Genomic DNA, 19,668 nt, shown 5'->3' with positions numbered 1-19,668 from the left:
GTGATATAGGCAACGAAATTGATCGTTCACCTTTTCGTTTCATTCCGTTTTTAATTTTATCCTAATTATATTCCTGCACCAAACACAAGTTGAACCTTGGTTAAATGGTGTTTGTCTGTCAGATTAGCTGTGCTTTGAAATTCGCCTGATTTGTACCGATACTCGTGATGTTCGTCCCGATTTATTCCGTTGGCTGCTTTTCGGATTTAGACGATGAAAAACAAAAACTTTTGTGGTGGCTAGAGGGAGGGTTGATATGTAAATAAAGATGTTGTCTGAATCGAAATGAATAAAAGACCAAAAGAAGACGTGGGCTTGTTATTGTACAAGAAGACGAGGGTTTTAAAGCTACTCTATAGAACTCGCTCATCGCACGAGCCTCCACTCGCCGTCGCCGCCGTTCGTACTACGTTCAGACAAGAGGAAGGCTCGTTTACATCTCGGTGCATTTCGAAGCCATGCACGCCCCTGTCCTTGTCCTCAGTAACTCTCTCTCCTTCCCTTTTGAAACCTATTGATCTCAACGCCAGAAGGGCGACCATTTCTTTTTAGACCTATGCCTGCTTTCGTAGCGATTTTTTTTTTTTGGATGTGATTTCGTTATTTTCTGTGGGACAAGAATGTTTGCGAATCGATATTCGATTGGTCGGCAGACATTGTTCCCTTTGTTATGTTCTGTTTGCGCTTGTTGAATGTAGGAATTTCACCTGATTAGTAAAAAGCTTGAATCCATTTAGCTATTCATTTGTAATAGTGAAAATTTTCTTTTTCTTTTAATGATGCTAGATTGAGTACTTTCTGTGCATTTTCTATTCATTTCATCTGACATTTTTTCCTTCGTTGTGAGCAGAGGATTCCTTAAAACGGGAATCTGGCAGTAAGGTTCGTCATGCCAATATCCAAGCATCCAAGGTAAAGATATGTATAGTCTTTAAGTGATTTCACATGACAATCTGTTATGATAAGTTATTTGGAGACTGAAACTTGCTTTGCTAATGCTGAGTTTAAAAGTCTCTCCAATGTTTCTTTCTGTTCCGAAATAAGTAAATTTCCTTGGAATTTTTTTGTTAGCTTAGGTGGACTGCATATTTGTGCCTGTAAAGTGATATCTGTAGTTGTTCAGTTAACATAATAAACTAAAGATAGATGGAGGCTCTGTTGTGTTCGCCCATTGTTGATCAGTCGAATTGTTTCTTGCATTGAAATTTCATGTGTAGTTCAGTAGTTTTTGAATAGTTGGATTAAGTTTTTTTATCTCATCATTGTTCATACTGGATGTTAGCTGTTAATCATTATAATTTACATTTTATGCACAGGCTGTGGCTGACATAATCCGAACTACTTTGGGTCCTCGATCTATGCTTAAGATGCTTCTTGATGCTGCAGGAGGTCTGTTTTAAGACATGATTACTGACATCATGGAATAAAAACCTTGTTCTAATCTATGGAAGTTATATTTTGTTCTCACCTATGAATTACTGACATCATTTCTCCCTTGTGTTTGGCTGTATGCATATAGCTCCAAAGTGACATTTTGTTTGCATAAGTCAACTAGATAAGGAGGGCAATTTGGAGCCACTTCATATATTATACACTGTTTAAGACAAAATTGAATTGTAAGGATCTAAAAATTGCCAGTGAGATACACCCTGTCACTATCCATGCAAATGTTAAGAGATTACGTAATAGATTAGTTTAGATTTCCTATAATTAGTGTTAATACAGTTAAGGAGAACCCCAGATGCTGAAGGTTAAAACAACTTATTTGACTCTATTTGCAGTATACTTTGAAATGCTAAAAGTAACATGACATTGTTTTGGCGTTTTACATATTAAAATTCTAGATAAAGTAGATACATGATTCTAATGCAAGTTATAGTGCATAATCATGCTTTACTGTTAACTGTGCTTCTCTTATCAGATCAATGGAACTCAATTTACAATGCTTTAGAAATTTTCTTTTACTTGATTGTTTAATTGTTTAGACAAACTCAATTCACATTTTTTTATATGTATCTGGTTGCAGAACTGTTAAGTTTAATTTGTTAATGCATATTAGGTTGATACATATTAGGTTTAAATAATCCTTTGAACTAATGAAAGAGAAGAGGATCTCCTTGAACTATACCTTTTGTTAGACAAAGCAAAATTCAATCTTAATATGTTTTGACTTATCTTGAAAGACACGGTTGGAAACAATATAATGTCATTGGCTCACTCAGCTATTTGGCTCTCAATTTTTACCTGTTGAAATGGTTTTTCCAGGTATTGTAGTCACCAATGATGGAAATGCTATTCTACGAGAACTTGATCTTGCTCACCCAGCTGCTAAGGTATTTGTTGTAGTTGTCACTGACATTTTGTTTTACATCTCCAATGTTATGGCCTCTAGTATCACAGTAAAACTTCTGTTAGATCTTTTGAGACCAGCAGAATTCTATTAACGATGGTTTTCGACAATTGACAGTCTATGATTGAACTGAGCCGCACACAGGATGAAGAAGTTGGAGATGGAACAACCTCTGTAATTGTACTAGGTATGCCCTGTGATCTTTCTTATCTTTGTAAGAATTCGTGTTAATTGTCAATATATAGCTTGCTATGGGTAGTCAAAATTATTCTGAGAAAGTATAATTTGGATTCTTCCTTCTAAGCATACATCTGCATTTCATGCATTTTTTTGTCAACAGAACTTTGCATGCTGTGTTTCCCTTATGAGATGAAATATAGACATCTTTGAGTGTAATACTAACTTTTCACATCAATTTCTTTAAGCTGGGGAGATGCTCCATGTTGCTGCAGCTTTCATTGACAAAAACTATCATCCCACTGTTATATGTCGAGGTAATTTTTGATAAAATTTACAGCAATAAAAAAGATTTTTGATTATCTAGTTCTCTCTAATAGTGTCTTGTCTCTCTATTCAGCATATAATAAAGCTCTAGAAGATTCTATTGCTGTGCTAGACAAGATTGCAATGCCTATTGATGTGACTGATCGTAAGTACTACACTGCATCTGATATCTTTGTGATGCATAAGAAATTGATGTTCGTGACAATTGGTTGTATGTTACTTCCAACTATTTAGGGTCTTGATCAGGTTGATTATGTCTTATTTTTTTGTTGAATTGTATGGGAGACAATTTTGTGATATTCATTATACTATTTATATCTTTTAAATCACTTTTAATTATGTTAGCAAAGAGTTTACTTACCTCATGCTTTTAAATCTAATTGATTCAACTCGTGCAACTATAGAATCTATTGGTTTCCACTTCACACTATATTAACTTCATCTTATTTCATCAATTATCAGAGCTACACAAATTGCTCTTGAATAGTAGCATTCTTTTATTTAATCTATTCTAGTAGTTACACAAATCCATGGTAGCATACTCAGTTTTACTGCACTATTTTTTGTGCATATTATTTTCTAACTACTCATACTCAAGTCTGTAAAGCACCATCTTATAGAATATCCTTGTAGCTTAAATAACACACAACAATCACACAAGACTTTAGGTTCTCTTCATTTTAACCACTCATTTTTTATCTATTTGTTAATATCTTCATCGCCTCTTCATTGAAGATCCAAGCTATCTAAATCTCTTAGATGACAATTGGTTAACATTTTCTTTGTGTAATATATTTGCTGGCATTAAATCTGAATGGAGTTTTTTTCTTTCGATGCTTTTCACAGGTGCTGCGATGCTGGGCCTCGTCAAGAGTTGTATTGGAACAAAATTTACTGGACAGTTTGGGGACTTAATCGCTGTAAGTACTTTTTAAAGGGGTCACAGTCTCTTGTTTTAACTTTGTAAGTTGACTAAGATGCTTGTGATGGATTCAAACCTCACTTGGTACTATCTGGTAAAGAAGTTTGCTCATGCCAGATGAGCAAAAAAACTTATGTTGATGATGTCTGTGATCAACTATTAGTTAGTACCAGTTCAAACTCAGTCTGTTAACTGTAGCATGAGATTGTAGATCAGAATTCTTTGTGCGCTTTATTCTACACCTCATAAGAATTCTAACCTTCTATGCTTTTGTTTGTAGGATCTTGCCATTGATGCTACAACAACTGCTGGCGTGGACCTTGGTCAAGGTGTACGTGAAGTTGATATTAAGAAGTATATAAAAGTTGAGAAAGTTCCTGGTGGTCAGCTGGAGGATTCAAAGGTTCTCAAGGGAGTTATGATCAATAAAGATGTAGTTGCTCCTGGGAAAATGAGGAGAAAGATATTGAACCCTCGCATTATCCTCCTTGATTGCCCCCTTGAGTATAAAAAAGGAGAAAATCAAACAAATGCTGAATTACTAAAGGAAGAGGACTGGTAGGAAATTACTTTTACCTTGCATGTTTTGATGAACTAAATGTCTGATTTTCGCTACTTAGAAATGTCCATCTGTGGGAAAGAGAGAGGGTAAGATAATATCTCATTTTGTCAGTTCAACTCTAGCTGAGTGTTTTAAAAGCACCAGCGCTAGCAGGTCATAGGGCTAGGCGAGGAAAAGTAAGGCTTACCGTATGGGATCAAGTATAACTGATTTAAAGTAAATAAATTATTGATATAATAATGATGGTTAAACTTGTAGAAGGAATTAGATATGAATCCAAGAAAAAGAATCGACCATATATACAATAGTATAAGATATACTAAATTAAGGGAGAATATATGTTACCTTTTGCAACTGCAAGTGCAAGCTGTATTGCTCCACAACGTCACTGTATCTGTACCTCCTGCAGGTAGTTTTTTTTTTCACTGGTACTGGACTTGCAGTGTACTCTATCTCTGTAGCTTTTTTTCTCAGTTCTTTTCTCTCTTTTTGCCTTAAAAGGGTTCACACAGTTGGTTTTTCTTTAATCTTCTGTAGCCTTAAGTGCACACCTATTAGTAATACATGATTAGCCATCATAAGGTCTGCACGGGCATAGCCGAGTTGGTACTTGGGTGGTAGATTGCTACATAAGAGCAGAGATTTGAATCTCCGGGGGGAATAATCCCTTGGTCACCATGATTTACTCCATCTTGCTATGGGGCTGGTAGTGAGGGGCTCTTGGGGTGAGCAAGCAACCTTTGGCCACATGATTAGCCATCATAAGTGGCCTTTTTTTTTTCTTTTCAATTTGTCAAGATGACTATTATGTGGATAACCAACAATTCCTATTGAGGTGAGATGGCTCTAGCATGAAGATTTTCTTTCTCATTGTACATAAAATGCAAGTAGCTAGTCAATAGGAAAAGGCTGTGTCCTCATTCAACTTGCCTAAAGCTAGTTTGGTTTTACTTTGAGGCTGATAATGGAGTTAATTTGTTGATAAACAGACAGCACCTTTCGAATTGTCTTAACTTGCCATGTTCCGACTGCAATCTAGAAATTAGACTGTTTATTGTTGAAAGCGAGCAGTCCTTCAGAAATCCAGTTTTTGTGAACATTGCACCCTTCTTTTTTAATATATGCTTATTAAAGATGAGCTAATATGTATGTCTTCATTTGTCAGGGAAGTACTACTGAAAATGGAAGAGGAATATATACAAAATATGTGCATGCAATTGCTGACGTTCAAACCTGATTTGGTGATTACTGAAAAGGGGCTCAGTGATCTCGCATGTCATTACCTAAGCAAGGCTGGAGTCAGTGCTATCCGGAGATTGAGGAAGACAGACAACAACAGAATTGCAAAGGCTTGTGGGGCGGTTGTTGTCAATAGACCAGAGGAGTTGCAAGAGTCTGATGTTGGAACTGGAGCAGGGCTGTTTGAAGTAAAAAAAATTGGCGATGAGTTTTTTGCATTTATTGTCGATTGCAAAGATCCTAAAGCTTGCACTGTGCTTCTGAGAGGCGCTAGTAAGGATCTTTTGAATGAAGTTGAGAGGAATTTGCAGGTATGATTGACATTCATGTAATCCTAACTCATTTATGCCCATTAACAATTGTATTTGTAAACAGGATGCAATGTCAGTAGCACGAAACATCTTGAAAAATCCCAAACTTCTTCCTGGCGGTGGTGCGACCGAGTTAACGGTATCTTCTGCTCTAAAACAGAAGAGTTCTTCAATTGAAGGAATAGAAAAGGTGGTGACCATTATTCAGCATTGTTCTTAAGTGTACCAGTATTGGCATTTGATGCCAAGGTCCAGTTTATTTTGCACCTCATAACAGCTAATTGATTTCTATTTGCTTTTCATTAGTGGCCCTATGAAGCTGCTGCCATAGCTTTTGAAGCAATTCCACGAACTTTAGCTCAGAATTGTGGGGTAAATGTCATTAGGACAATGACTGCGCTCCAAGGAAAGGTAAAATGAGTCTACTGTGATCATGTTGGTTATTTTTGACATTTGAATCTCCAATGTACATTGAAGACATTTCATGTACAACTTATCTCTTAGTAGGGTTTAATGGATATACCTATAGATACATAGATCGCCCACCATAATCCTTAACTGAACCAGGAAGTTTCACTCATTTACCTTTCTTGCTGCAGCATGCTAATGTTGGAAATGAATGGGTTGGCATTGATGGAAACACTGGTGAAATTGTTGATATGAAGGAACGGAAGGTCTCGTTTATGCCTTCTCTTTCCATCCACAATTCTGTTTTTCTCATTTAATTGTTTTTGATGTCCTTGTCCTTCAGATTTGGGACTCATACAACGTCAAGGCCCAAACCTTTAAGACGGCAATTGAGGCAGCTTGCATGCTTCTGAGGATTGACGACATTGTGAGTGGAATAAAGAAGAAGCAGGCTCCTGGGTCCGGTCCAACCCCATCAAAACCTAAGATAGACGAGGAAGGAGACGCAGACAACGATCGGCTAATTCCAGAATAGAAAGAATTTTGCAAGGTGTTTGGTCTTTTGTCGACTTGATAGATTTTAAACTAACGTGCATTGTGGGTTCCTGGGATTTAACAGTGCTATCTGAATTCTTTTGCTAAATATTATTTTGCTAGAGAAAAATAGGTATTTGGTAATTCTCCTTTCACGCTCTTGCATGATGTTTCATGTTTTCATTGTTTGTGAACTTTTTCATATTCACTGAATGAAAGAAAAGGTTATGAGCTGAGTTGAAATGTCTCATCTGCTCTTCATCAGATCTGGGCAAATATAATCTGATTTTGATTTTTCTAATCGAATAGTACCTATCCATAAATAAGATTTGATTAGAATTTGCAGTGTTTTTAAACATGGACAAATTTGGGGTCTCATAGATTTAGTTTGCTCCATGTCTGAAATTCAAAACCACTGAGATGAAACTGTATGAATGAAATCAAGATTTGGGCAACTTAGATGGGTTGAATCAACTCGTTTCTCATATCTTGAGCCTGATGATCTACTTTGTTTGTAAAAGTGAATCAACTAGTTGGTAAGCTCAGTTGAATCAAGAGAATAAGATAGATCAATCACATAGCGGTGAAGCTTGATTGAAAATCATGACTGAAGGCGGCCTCAACTCACATGGTGCGACACCATCTCACTCTCGGGCACTAGGTATGACAATGAGATGAGCAATTTTAGTGTCCATAACTAATCAACCCAATTAGCAGACTAAACTAGTAGATACGAGACAAAAGCCTGGGTTTAAGGACTCCACTCCAGCAACGACTAGTCAAACACACGATATAATTAATGTTATGAGCAAACACATGATATATAATTCACATTATTTTAATCCCTAATTTATCTATTTTTTTGATGGACATGAACACTGAGCAACTGTAGCTGCGACTTCCGTTTTCTGATTGTTTGGCACCAACCTAACGACAGAGATGGCAGAGAGGAACAGCACAGTAGGAAGCAAGAGTTCAAACGACAAGTAATATGAGGGAGGAGAGGAGAAAAGTAAAGGATTCTTCTTAGTTTTTTAGGATTACTATGAAGTTAAGCAATTAATTAGGGGCATTTTGAGCGTGAAGATTTTGTTGATGTGGAATTATGAGCTAGCAATGTATGGAGAATCTTGGTACAACAAGGGAAGGAAAGGGAAGGGAAACGTCGGTTTGCTTTGCAGCTTGCTTACTCAGTCAACAACAGAGTCACATGATGTTCTCCACCCGCTCTGCACCAACAAACCAGCTCCAAAGCCTGTGCCGAATCACCTTGCTTATCTTGTGAATCAAACAATATATATCTTTTAAAAATATTAAAAGAGCATTTTATTCGCTATATATAAATAAAGGATGTTTTTATTTGCTCATTACTTTTTATTTGACAAAAGAAGTTAAAAAGGGCCTTGTAATTTGGTTAGAATAACACGGGGCCCACAAGTGAACCCATTAATGCACGCGGCTTTCCAACGGACGAAGACCCGAAGCCACCGACGAGTGGAGGCCGTAGTTTTCCCGTATAGTTTACGGTACAGGAAACACGATTCTGTAAGAGAATGGAAAATGACAGTGGCGTAGGATTGATTGGATAACCAGTTGTGGTCCCTGTCTCGAATGATGTGCAGGTATATCGCAAGATCGGTTGAGGGCAATATCGTCATTTGACGACCAACAAAGCTTCAAATGGAGTCGACGAATAGCGAGGTCCTGTGCGTAGACGCGGTGGGAGAGGGATTCGAGATACGTCACCGAGTCACACACACCTTAGGGCGCCGTAGTTGCAGAGGGCGAGAGGAAGAGGACGGCGGTGGATGGCGCCGACCGCTGGCCGAGGCCTCCTTGAGCACAAGCACTTCGAGAGGCAGATGGGTTGCACGGGCGGTTTCCTCAACCTCTTCGACCGGCACCAGATCCTTGCCCGGAAGCGCCTCCCTCCACCTCCAATGGTGAGTATGCTGCTGCCCTTGAGATGCAAATTTTGGCTGCCATTTTTCTTTTTTGTCTCCAGTCCGTGCCTTTTTGTGATGGTGGATTTTGATCTCAGGTCATGGGTTCGTTCGCCTCTCCGTCGGAGAGATCGGATGCTTCCTCGGCCTCGATGAAGGACAGCCTTCGATCCGCGTCGCCGGATTTTCACTCTCCGCCGTGGTCGCACCATCTCCCGCACCACGAGGTCAAGGATGATAGTTCGAGGGCTCCTCTGAAGCCCCGCGATGCTCGGCACCTCTCACACGACGGCGAGAGCAAGATCCGCGGGCGCGAGGCCTTGTCGGCAGCTAGTGTCGGTGAACAATATGAAGCCTCCGAGGCGGCGGAGGAGATCGATCGGAAACGCCGTTCTCCTAGTGTCGTGGCGCGGTTAATGGGGCTGGACGCACTACCTGTCTCTCCGGTCGAAGAGGGTGGCGGTGAGTCGGGCTGGACGGAGCTCCGTCGATCCGGCTCAGAGTGTCGCGTTTCCAGAGAAGCATCGTCCTACCGGTTCCTCGACGGAGAAATGTTACCTAAACGCTCGCCGTTGGAGATGGACCGTGTCTCCGTCGATGAGTGGATTAGAATGGCAAATCTCGGTGACATTAGATTTCCTGAGGCTAGGAAACCTAAATTTCAGGCCAAGACATCTCGCCTTCCACCTCTACAGACGAAGAGTTTCTTTGACGCGGACGAATTCTTCCCCGAGCCGAAGAAGCGCGGATTTCTCCCAATTCAACTCGAGAAACGACATTTGATTCGTGGAATGGATGAGGCATCGAATTTGGAGAAGCTGAAGCAAATACTGGAGGCACTTCAGCTCAAGGGACTCCTCCACTCGAAGCCATCCGGTCACCAAATCAATGGCCGCCGCGATCGCTACGCTAGATTCTCCGATTACTCACCGATCGTCGTCATTGAACCTGTTCCCTCACCGCACATGCCACCATCAACCGAACCCCGGCAGCAGGTGACTTTCAAATCCATCCCTGGTCGGAGGAACCACGTAGAAGAAGCAGTCATTCCTTCACTCCGGCAAAATCGAAGAGTGAATCAGAATCCTTCGTCCTGCAATGGGACGAAGGACCGCGCGCCGAGCTCTTCTGCCAAGCGGAGGGTCTCAAATGTGGTTGATTCTGCGAAGAGTCTGCCACCGCGGCCGCGAACCTCCACTTCGATTCCACCTAAAAAACCTCCTCACCGAGTTGGAACTATTCCAACTTCTGGTCGACCACACTCGAATCGCCGGCAAAAGCAAGAAGCTACATCAAAGCCGATAATAAATTCCCCGGAGGAAAATGCGAACGCCGCCGCAGCCACTACAACACTGGACGTCGAGGTAAACTTAATTAGGAACTTGGCTTTCCTCACCGACCTTTCTTGGCTATCAATCTTTATGATTCTTACGTGAATTGGCGATGGGCGATGATGCAGAAGTCTTGGGCGGAGGATTACCGGGCCGGGAGGCAACTGTTGGAGCGGTGCGACCAATTGCTTAACAGCATCGCGGCGTTCACTGCGGCGGAGCAGGTCGCCGTCGCGGTGGATCCGGTTGCCAATGCAGCAACGGAGCTCCAACCAAGTCCCGTCTCGGTCCTCGAGGTAACCTCGCCACCGCGCTCTCCGTTAATGAAGCGGTCCATCAATTTCGAAGGGGAGCAATTACCTGATCGCGAAGAGGAAGTGGTCGCGTCGAACGACGGAGACGACCGCCCGGCGAAGCAAGAGGAGCAGGAAGAGGGAGGACAGGGAGACGAAGACGACGACGACTACGTGTACGTTGCGCAGGTCCTGCGCGCCTCGGACAACCACGGCGACGGCGGCACCGACGTGTATGCTCTATTGGAGAAGCGTCGCAGCGCCGTCAAGTCTGTACCCTTCCACCGCCGCCTCCTCTTTGACGCCGTGGCCGAGATCCTAGACAAGAAAAGCTGCTCGTCGCATCCGCCCTGGGAGTCCTTCGTGCGCCCAGGCTCCCTCTCCGCCGCCAGCCGGAATGCGGCCGGATGGATGCTTCCGGAGGTGTGGTCGGAGCTGCGGCGGGCGCGTGAGCCAGTCTCCGCGGATGACGTCAACGTCGTCCCGTGCTTAGCTGCCCGCAGGGACCTCGAGCAGGACGACCGCGACACCTGGGCCCGGCCGGCCGCCGAGGTGGCCGAGGCCGCCATACAAATCGAGCGGCTGATATTCAAGGACCTCCTCGACGGTGCCATACGCCACTTCACCGACACGTGTCCGCCGAACGATGCCAAACCCAGCAAATCCAACGGTCGACGTGGTCCAATCCCGATCAATAAACGGCAGTGATGGGTCTGGTAGTTGGCCCAGTCTAAGCCCAATTAGAGCCTGTGGAAGTCAAAAGCCAGCGGAGTGTCATCTGAATGATAAGGACGGGGGGACAAGGCACATGGTGAGTAGTGAGGCTTTGGCAGATAGCAGGAGAGGAGGCTTGGGTTGGGGTGTGGGCAGTGTCGTTCAAATCCTACTAGAAGATGTCTTATCCGAACGGTCGCATGAGAATTGGAGGTAAATCTGATTCGGTTGAATAAGATTTTAGATCGATTCAATCCAATCCAATCTGAAAATCCATGACTCGAAGAGGTTAACCCACTGGTTCCACCAAGTGGAAATTGCAGGTTTTCTAATAAATTATCTCTTTTTGTTCTCACTTAGGAAGAAGACAGCGACCGTTCAGCTATTTCCGACTCGGTGAGTGTAGTAGTTTTGCAAAAGTGTTGATAGTTGCAAGTGTAAAGGTTGTTGTTGCTCCAATTTCAGACTGGCGTTTGATTGAGGTCAAATTTGTTTTTTTAAAAAGAATATTTTTAAACGATGGTTTAAATACATATGAGAAGGTTATTGTATTGGGATAAAATGTTCATTTTTTTCATTATATTTTATCTATTTTTATTTAGCCGTGGGGTCGACCACTTGGAGTGTTTTAATAATAAATAGTTCATGCTAATAGCATTTACTTATGATTGCGATTTAAATGTTTCGAGCAATGATTATAGATGACTAATTGTTTAAAGCTGATCTAACATCTTTGTTTGTCATTAACATATTGTTTGCCATGTGATTTATAAAAGTTTGTTGTCAAAGAAATATCAGAGGGGAAATAATTATGGGTGGCCCAGACAATAGAAAGGCCTCTGTTTTTTTTTGTGTTATTTAAAATTGTTTCATTTGATTAACTTTACAAGTGTTAATAAACATAAATGAAATCTTACCAAATTAAATATAAAACTTAATTATTCATTTACTGCCCTAACTATTTTGTCTAATTAGTTTTGAATCAATAACCTTTTTAAAGGATAACAATTACAGAAATGAAAAGGAATTAGTGAATTATGATGCGACTGCTACTTATTATCTGAAAATTCTGATATCTTCTGGAGCTGTCAGTCGGATCCGGATTTGCTCCCGTCAGGCTTGTTAATTAATAAATAATTAACAACAATAAACAGGCACCATCAAACTCCCCACTAAATGTTATGGGCAGAAACTCAGAAAGATTCTCATACAAAATCTTTTCGGAGGCCCTATATTCATTGAATTGCCATCTTTTTTACTGTAAAAATTCTACAAACAAACAAATTTTACAGTCGACGCTAGGTTCCATACAACCTTAGTTGAATTTTGTTCTAATTTCACCAGTAGACCAAAAATGAATAAATCATTGTCAACTCTAAACAAAAGGAAGAAAAAATACTATACATTTAAAAAATAGAAAGATAAAAAAAAAACTATTGTAACTGTTTTACTGCAACTATGGCTCCAATTTCTTGTACTTGGAACTCCAGATCAAGCTACTTAGCTACTTGAAATGAGCTAAATCAGCAAGTAAAACAGTTTATTATAAAAGACAGAACCTTCAGCCGCGAGAGCATCAAAGCCAAATAAAGATTCTCAATGCAAACTCGATTCAATAGAAATGAGATAGTAAAGTGCGTGATGCATAGATGGCCGATCTATTTAGGACTACTGGAACTCAGATAACCTAGTTTCTCGGCAAGAACTCCAATACCCCTTCTGATGTTTCATTACCTTCGCTCTGTTCTTTCAAAAGCTCCTCCCATAACTCGACGTTCAGGCCCAGGTCTCCACCTTGCTCCTCCTCGTCATTCTCATCGTTTCCAATCCCCTGCAACTCGAGCTCCAAATTTTCCAAGTCCCAGAGTTGAGGGTCGAAATCCACTAAAAGTTTTTCTGTCTCGACTTGGAATGATGGCTCAAACGCATGGCTGTGGCTGGCTTCGATGGATCGTCTCCTCTTTTTGGAAATGTCTTCCTCAAGCTCTTTCCTTTTCGCTTGCTGCTCGACCAGTTGCTGAAAGAATTCAGGGTTTTGCAAAGCGCGCGCTAAGAAGGCCATCATATGTTGTTGCTTTTGTTCTGTGATTTGCAGTCGTTTTTCCATCTCTTGAAGCTGAGCTCTTGTGCTCTGCTGTTGCTGCCGTAGCTTTAACACTTGTGCTATCAGATTGTTCTTGTCGCGTTTTAGCCTGTCAATCTCTCCATCTAGCCCGAACTGCCCAACCTCGAGGACTGATTCTGCGAATTGCTGGATTGGAGGAGGATTACTAGCTGGTTTTCTTCTTTTGATGGTCTTGAGGAGATGCCTCTGCCTTCTTAGAAATCCTTCATTTGCAAATTCCCATCTATCTGGATCCACCTTCCTAAATCCCTGAAAAAGAAAGAAAGAAAAAGAATATTAGCTTAAGAAAGAATTAAATTACTCACGTACTTCACATAACAAGAATTAAATTACTACAGATATCCAATTCACAAAGATCTCCCTTTACTTAACTATAGTCGTCGTCATCAAAGCAAGTTGAAGTTTCTAGAACTTTCTTTACTTTCCGGAGACTGATTATAAAATTATTGAAAACTTTCCATCTCTATCTTCGAGATTCGAAACCAGAGATCTAACGGCGCCTATTTAGCTTAGAGAAAAGTGAACAAACAACTTCGTTCTGTTTTCGGAAGCGTCAAACAAAGAATCGAATTGCAGCGTTCTAACGAAACACTTACGTATGTGTTGAGCTGCCTCACGAAGCTAGAGAAATTGCTGTGCTTGAAGTGCCTCGGCAGCAAAGTCATAGCAAATTCGTCGGGATCCCGAACCACGAAGCTATTATTGGAGGAGCTCCAAGAGATCACATGATCCGTCGCCGGGTCTTCAACAATGTCGAAGGTCTTGGTGAGGAAAGGGGGCGGTCCAATTTCGTGCAGTCCGTTCATTGGACGAGGAGCCTCAGCGCAAGGGTCTTCTTCTACACAAATCGAAACCGATTCTGGATACTCCTCTTTCACTGCAACCGGAATCGAATCCATGGCTGCATCGAAAACTTGAGAAAGTGAGAACCAAGAATGTCAGAGTGAAAACAGAGCATGATCGGATGCGAGAAACAAAACGAATCAATTAACTAAATAACAAAAAAAAAAGTAACCCCAAACAATCAGATCTAAGATTAGTAGCGGACTCACTCGGAGACTGAAGTTCTTCAAGTACGCTGTCCTTTGGAGGTTGGAAAACAAGACGACAATGCGGAAGCGAGACGAAGCCGATGAGGAAGCGTCGACGATGCGATCGGCGTCGGAAGAGCGTGCCGAGCTCGATCAATTTCAGTGGTGGGTTTGGGAATTGGGAGCAAGCAGAAATCGAGAGCGCGCGGAATCTTCTCGTGGGAGAGTCGAATAGAAAGGTCGATTAAATAGGAGAAGCGCAGAAGTTTCTAGAGTGGCGGCGTGGACCCCCGTGGCGGAAGCTTCTGGAGACACGCAGCCTCGAGAAGAAGATCAGCCGGAGGGTGGGTCCCACTGCGATTCGTTTTCTTTGCCGGCCGGCGATCTCAATTTTATAAGTCGGGTCCGGTTCGGTCTAAGCCAATTAGACCGATCGATAGGATGATTGACTCGCTTTTAGTTATGATAAAGAGATGAGTTCGATGGATAAGACAAGGCATTGCTATAAAGTGAAAGAAAACAAGGGTCAATTATGACGACCTTGGTCTCGACTAATTAAGCCCTTTGGAAATATTGATGGACTGGAACGGTGGATACGACGAGACCAAACTTGAAAAGGAGATCAATTAATTATAAGACAATATATTAAATCTCAAAAACAAAAGATTTAATTTAGACCGGACCCGGCCGAACCTACCAAATAGACCGATCTCATTCTGCGTGTTCTCCGTAGCGCGTTACTGCAACACGCTCGCCTTCCTGATCCAACCACATCTTGCCACGTAAGCTCTGCGGACCCATTCAAGGCCTCCAATGGCGAGCCTGAGAGCTCATCTCTCTACTTAACAAACCTCCAGCCTCTGTCTCTACCAGTGCCAGACTCTGCTCTGTTGCCGACTCTTCCTCCTCCTCCACTCGATCACTCACTCCCATTCCCTGATCGTTCAATCGCATGGGGAATGTGGACGCGGCGGTGCCGGCGGAGACGACGGAGTTCACGAGACGGGTGCCGGTGCCTCCGGCGCGGCCTTTCCTCGACACCTTCAGGGCCAACCTGAAAGAGACCTTCTTTCCGGACGACCCGCTCCGCCAGTTCCGCCACCAGACGGGGCCCCGCAAGCTCCTTCTGGGTCTGAAGTACTTCCTCCCCATCATCGACTGGGCCCCCACCTACTCCGCCTCCATCTTCAAGTCCGACCTCATCGCCGGGATCACCATTGCCAGCCTCGCCATCCCCCAGGGCATCAGCTACGCCAAGCTCGCCAACCTGCCTCCCATCCTCGGTCTATGTAATCCACTCATCGTCCATCCATCAAACTCCGTTTTTAGTCGATCGATCTATTAATTATTAGATTTGGCACCCGTGAACATGCCAAAGATTCGAGCTTCGTACCGCCTCTGGTGTACGCTATGATGGGGAGCTCCCGCGACTTGGCCGTGGGCACGGTGGCCGTGCCCTCGCTCTTGATCGCATCCATGCTGGGGAAGGAGATCTCGCCGGCGGAGGAACCGGCACTGTACTTGCACGTAGCCTTCACTAATTGCGAACTTTACATTTACTGAAGGGAAACTCCTATAATTGAACATCCCTTTTTAGAAACAAACCTCGAAAAACAAAATTCTGTAGAAATCAAAATGTTCTAGTTTACTCTTTGACCAAATAAAAATAAAAATAAAATCTAGTTTACACCGTTTCTACGAGCGGGGTACCCATTCCTTGACTCCAGAAAGACCCGCCCTAAATCAATTCGTAGAGAGGGGGATTCACCGTGCCGAGCGGAGAGTGACCGAGAAAGCGAGCTCCGCCGGGCCGGAGGCAGCACGTGACCGCGCCCGGCGACGGCAGCGGCCTCGGAGGAGAGAAGAGGAGGGAGAACATTCCGAGTCACGCCGCCGAGCGAGTTGGCCGGGGTGGTGGCGCTGGCGGTGTAATCGGAGGAGATTTGTGTCAGACTATACGAGCCACATACGATGGATCGAAGGGAACGGTTTTTTTTTCTGATTTATTGGTGTCTTTTACTAACATATTTCATTTCTTTTAAAAAAAAAAATAAATATACGAAAAAAAAAAGGGGAAGAATCATTCAGTTGCTAACCCAATTTTGTTCTTTCGCGTGATTTAGATCGACGAGATGTGTGTTCCAGCTCAATCAATTTCAACAACAAAAAAAAAAAAAAAAAATACTAAATGGCTTTAGAGATTTAGAACAATATGCTATAGTTTAGTAGTTGTTAAGCATGCCGATTAGTAGTCGATTAATGAAATATAGATGATGATACGACGCATAAGGGTAGGGTCCGGTCAAGGGGACATGACACGTGGTAGTCAAAAGTCAAGGGGACGTGACAGTCAAAAAATCAAGAGGACATGGCAGTCAGAAGATAAGGTTGGAAATTCAGACAAGATGATCGGTCGGGATACCCAGGTCGAGAGTTCAACATAGATGATAGGACAAGCTACCCAAGTAGGGAATGCAGAATGATTGCTAGGTCGATATATCCGGGTCGGGAAATCGGACTGGTAACACAAGGAACAGGGAAGGAGGAGAAGGGACCATCTCTATCGGGCGATTTTTCGCATAGTAGACGTATATATATGAGAACTTGATTAGTCATGTCAGGATTTACAGATCAGGACTTACTGGTTAGACTATGCGGGTAAGGATTTACATATTAGGACCTACGGTCAGGCTATGCAGGTCAGGATTTACAGATCAGGACTTACCGGTCAGGCTATGCAGGTCAGGATTTACAGAACAGGACTTACAGGTCAAGATATGTCGGTTCGGATTTACAGACCAGGACTTACAGGTCAGGATATGCTGGTCTGGATAGACCGGCCGGGATTTCCTAGACAGATCTCCTCGCATGTTACTCAATTATACCCAGTTGAGCCCCCAGATAATTTACAAACCAGGACTTACAGGTCGGGATATGCTAGTCCGGATAGATCGGTCGGGATTTCCTGGACAGATCTCCTCGCATGTTACTCGGTTATACCCAAGCTGAGCCCTCAGACGGCTAGTCATCAAGAGCTTCTCCCTTCAGGTCGGTAGGGCACTACACGACAATTAAGCCAGAAAATCGTAATTGTCTGTCAGAGAATAACTGCTGTGTGTCAGGGTATATTCCAATGATCTGTGACTCGCTGCTAAAGGAATCTTCCTATAACCTATGATAGGATGTCACACGTCACTTATCCCCAGACAAGGTCTGACACCCGATATTTCCTGACATTTGCCAGAGACCAGAAGTACACATTGTCATATAAAAAGGGGTACCCTTTCCCTTACGCAGGTATGCTCACTCGTCTTTTCGCATCTGTCTTTTACTTTCTGTAATTTTTATTGTTCTTATGAGAAAAAAAGTACCTGACTTAAGCGTCGGAGGACCTGCTCCGGGGACTTTTTCCCTGGTTCTTGGTCCCTAACGTGGAGGGTGCTCGTCTGAGTGTGCACAAGGAACTCCCGTTTCGTCATCCTCGTCATCATCCCTCGTCAGCAGCCTGTGGCACTTGCCCGTGCAACATTGTACTCGTGGAAAGCCTCCATCGCCTTTCGTCAACGCTAGCGATAGCATAGCCGATCTCCATCTGACTCATATTCCGGACGGGATCAAATGATTATAACATTTGAAAGGGAGTGGAAATGTAAAATCTAATAATTCTCCGTACAACTTTTTCGAAGATTAGTCCATCCCAAAAAATTTCCCATCGGACATTATATAAATTTTCATTAGACACTAGATAAATCAATCGAAAAAATATTCGTGGAGGTCCATCGAAACCCTCAGCGTTCTAAAGTTTGTCATACTAACTTAGTCTAATGAAAATTTTTTCATTGACCATAAAGGTAAATTGGTAAGTGTCCATGAAATCGTACAGCGTTGTTAGCTTTGTCGTTCCACTTGAGAGAAATCTATGAAATGCGTCAGTTGAGATTCAAACCTTAGATGCAGTACAACTTATTTTTTAAAAGTTTTCATCGATCAGTAGAATAAATTAGAAATCACTCGTAGTGGGAGGTCATCAGTTTAACGTTTTTAGGTCAACCGTCCATTAAAAAAATTCATCCGTTAATTCGTCGAATTTGAAACTCAATCTTTATATATTTGAAAAAGTAAGAAGTTACTCTACTATTTTCCTAAGCCAGGTATAACTTGTTTAATCAATTCCCAAGATGATCAAATTGGATAAAAAACCGCCAAAGTGTTGCTCTACTAAGAATGCCAGGCACTGAATAATTTTAACAATAGGTGTCAATGAATTGTGTATTTTTAATAAAGAGATCTGTTTCTTCTTTTAAATTTGTTAGCACATAAATATAATTCATCGTAAAAACTCTATCTTAGTTTTAAAATATTATTAAAGTATCGTCACTTGATTACACAAAGCGCCTGTAGCTCAGTGGATAGAGCGTCTGTTTCCTAAGCAGAAAGTCGTAGGTTCGACCCCTACCTGGCGCGGATTTTAGGTTTTTTAATTAAAATTTATCAGCCTTTCTTCACTGGAAGCGTCTGGAGAGAACCTCACTCTTCGTGCACTCGGCTAAATCCACTGACTACGTGGAGTTCAACAGCAGTGCCACAGGGCAGTTCTGTTCAAAAGACTTAATTAAAATCCAAATTTGAGGATTAAAAAGTATTTATCACTATTCAAATCTAAATTTAAGAAATTACTTTAAATAACTGATTTTAATTAATCTATCCAAAATTGTTATGGATGTTCTTATCGAAAATTAATATGGATACTCTTATACTGTCCCTAAATTTTTTATCCCGATCATTAGATGGATCAGATTATATCTCAAGGATGTTTTATATATCACTAGAATACTATACACATTCTAAAGATGTCATAATATTTTGAGATATAATTTAATCCGTCCGATTGATAAAGGAACAGAGGACAGAGATATTTAAAGATAGAGAATCCGAATTGGGCCAGCAAACGCAGCTTTTATGCAGGGATGCTTCTACGAGCAAATCCAGCTGATTAGGAAGCGAGGCCCATTTACACGACCCGTGTTAGCCTTACGCCCCTCCGGCCACGGCTTAGATCAGATTGGATTCATAAAATTTGTACTGCTCCTCAACGGATCTATGTTTGTAATTGCGAATTAATTTACCGTTTAAATTTCTGTTAAAGGTGCACTGTAATTATTTTTTTTACAGTGAGATGAAAAATATGAGCCGGATTTGACTGGTGAGTGCACGTCTAAGATTAATCGGATGTAAGAGATGGAGACTTGGAAGCAAACTGTATGGTACACACAAACATCGCCTCTTTGGATAGGAATTGTAAATTAAGACGATCACTGGTTCCGGTAGAGGATCCCTGCTCCCTTGAGTTACGCGAAAAGAACAGCTGCGGATACCTTTCGAGCCCAAACGGTCGCGAAAT

At 42.1% G+C, this 19,668-nt stretch overlaps 4 protein-coding genes and 1 non-coding gene across 6 annotated transcripts; 4 read left to right on the top strand and 1 right to left on the bottom strand.

Annotated features, from left to right (window-relative positions):
• Positions 1-323: 323 nt before the first annotated feature.
• LOC121976846 (T-complex protein 1 subunit gamma-like) lies at positions 324-7,077 on the top strand. Its single transcript, XM_042529235.1, has 14 exons — positions 324-483; positions 851-912; positions 1,317-1,389; positions 2,266-2,333; positions 2,468-2,537; positions 2,776-2,844; positions 2,928-2,999; positions 3,701-3,774; positions 4,057-4,334; positions 5,504-5,888; positions 5,953-6,078; positions 6,195-6,299; positions 6,488-6,562; positions 6,640-7,077. The coding sequence occupies exons 1-14, from the start codon at positions 459-461 to the stop codon at positions 6,829-6,831; spliced, it is 1,674 nt and encodes a 557-aa protein (XP_042385169.1). The 5' UTR covers positions 324-458; the 3' UTR covers positions 6,832-7,077.
• A 1,439-nt stretch (positions 7,078-8,516) lies between these two features.
• LOC121976842 lies at positions 8,517-11,662 on the top strand. Its single transcript, XM_042529223.1, has 3 exons — positions 8,517-8,773; positions 8,872-10,137; positions 10,233-11,662. Exons 1-3 carry the CDS (start codon positions 8,639-8,641, stop codon positions 11,103-11,105), a joined length of 2,274 nt encoding a protein of 757 aa, XP_042385157.1. The 5' UTR covers positions 8,517-8,638; the 3' UTR covers positions 11,106-11,662.
• Positions 11,663-12,625: 963 nt separating this feature from the next.
• LOC121976830 (heat stress transcription factor A-2c-like) lies at positions 12,626-14,482 on the bottom strand. Of its 2 annotated transcripts, none has more exons than XM_042529209.1 (3): positions 14,289-14,482; positions 13,833-14,149; positions 12,626-13,485 (listed from the first exon to the last, which is right to left on the bottom strand). In XM_042529209.1, the coding sequence occupies exons 2-3, from the start codon at positions 14,133-14,135 to the stop codon at positions 12,799-12,801; spliced, it is 990 nt and encodes a 329-aa protein (XP_042385143.1). In that variant the 5' UTR covers positions 14,136-14,149; positions 14,289-14,482; the 3' UTR covers positions 12,626-12,798. The 2 variants fall into 2 exon arrangements, with proteins under 2 accessions (XP_042385143.1, XP_042385135.1); XM_042529201.1 differs by having other exon boundaries at positions 13,833-14,137.
• A 628-nt stretch (positions 14,483-15,110) lies between these two features.
• On the top strand, positions 15,111-15,830 carry LOC122041741 (sulfate transporter 3.1-like). Its single transcript, XM_042601529.1, has 2 exons — positions 15,111-15,556; positions 15,646-15,830. Exons 1-2 carry the CDS (start codon positions 15,220-15,222, stop codon positions 15,828-15,830), a joined length of 522 nt encoding a protein of 173 aa, XP_042457463.1. The 5' UTR covers positions 15,111-15,219.
• A 2,828-nt stretch (positions 15,831-18,658) lies between these two features.
• On the top strand, positions 18,659-18,731 carry TRNAR-CCU. Its single transcript has one exon. It is a non-coding gene; the product is annotated as a tRNA-Arg (tRNA).
• Positions 18,732-19,668: the final 937 nt, after the last annotated feature.

Source organism: Zingiber officinale, chromosome 1B (assembly GCF_018446385.1).
Source record: "Zingiber officinale cultivar Zhangliang chromosome 1B, Zo_v1.1, whole genome shotgun sequence".
Lineage (NCBI taxonomy): Eukaryota > Viridiplantae > Streptophyta > Magnoliopsida > Zingiberales > Zingiberaceae > Zingiber > Zingiber officinale.
Note: the sequence above shows the minus strand (reverse complement) of the source record. Positions and strands in the feature narration are given on the sequence as shown.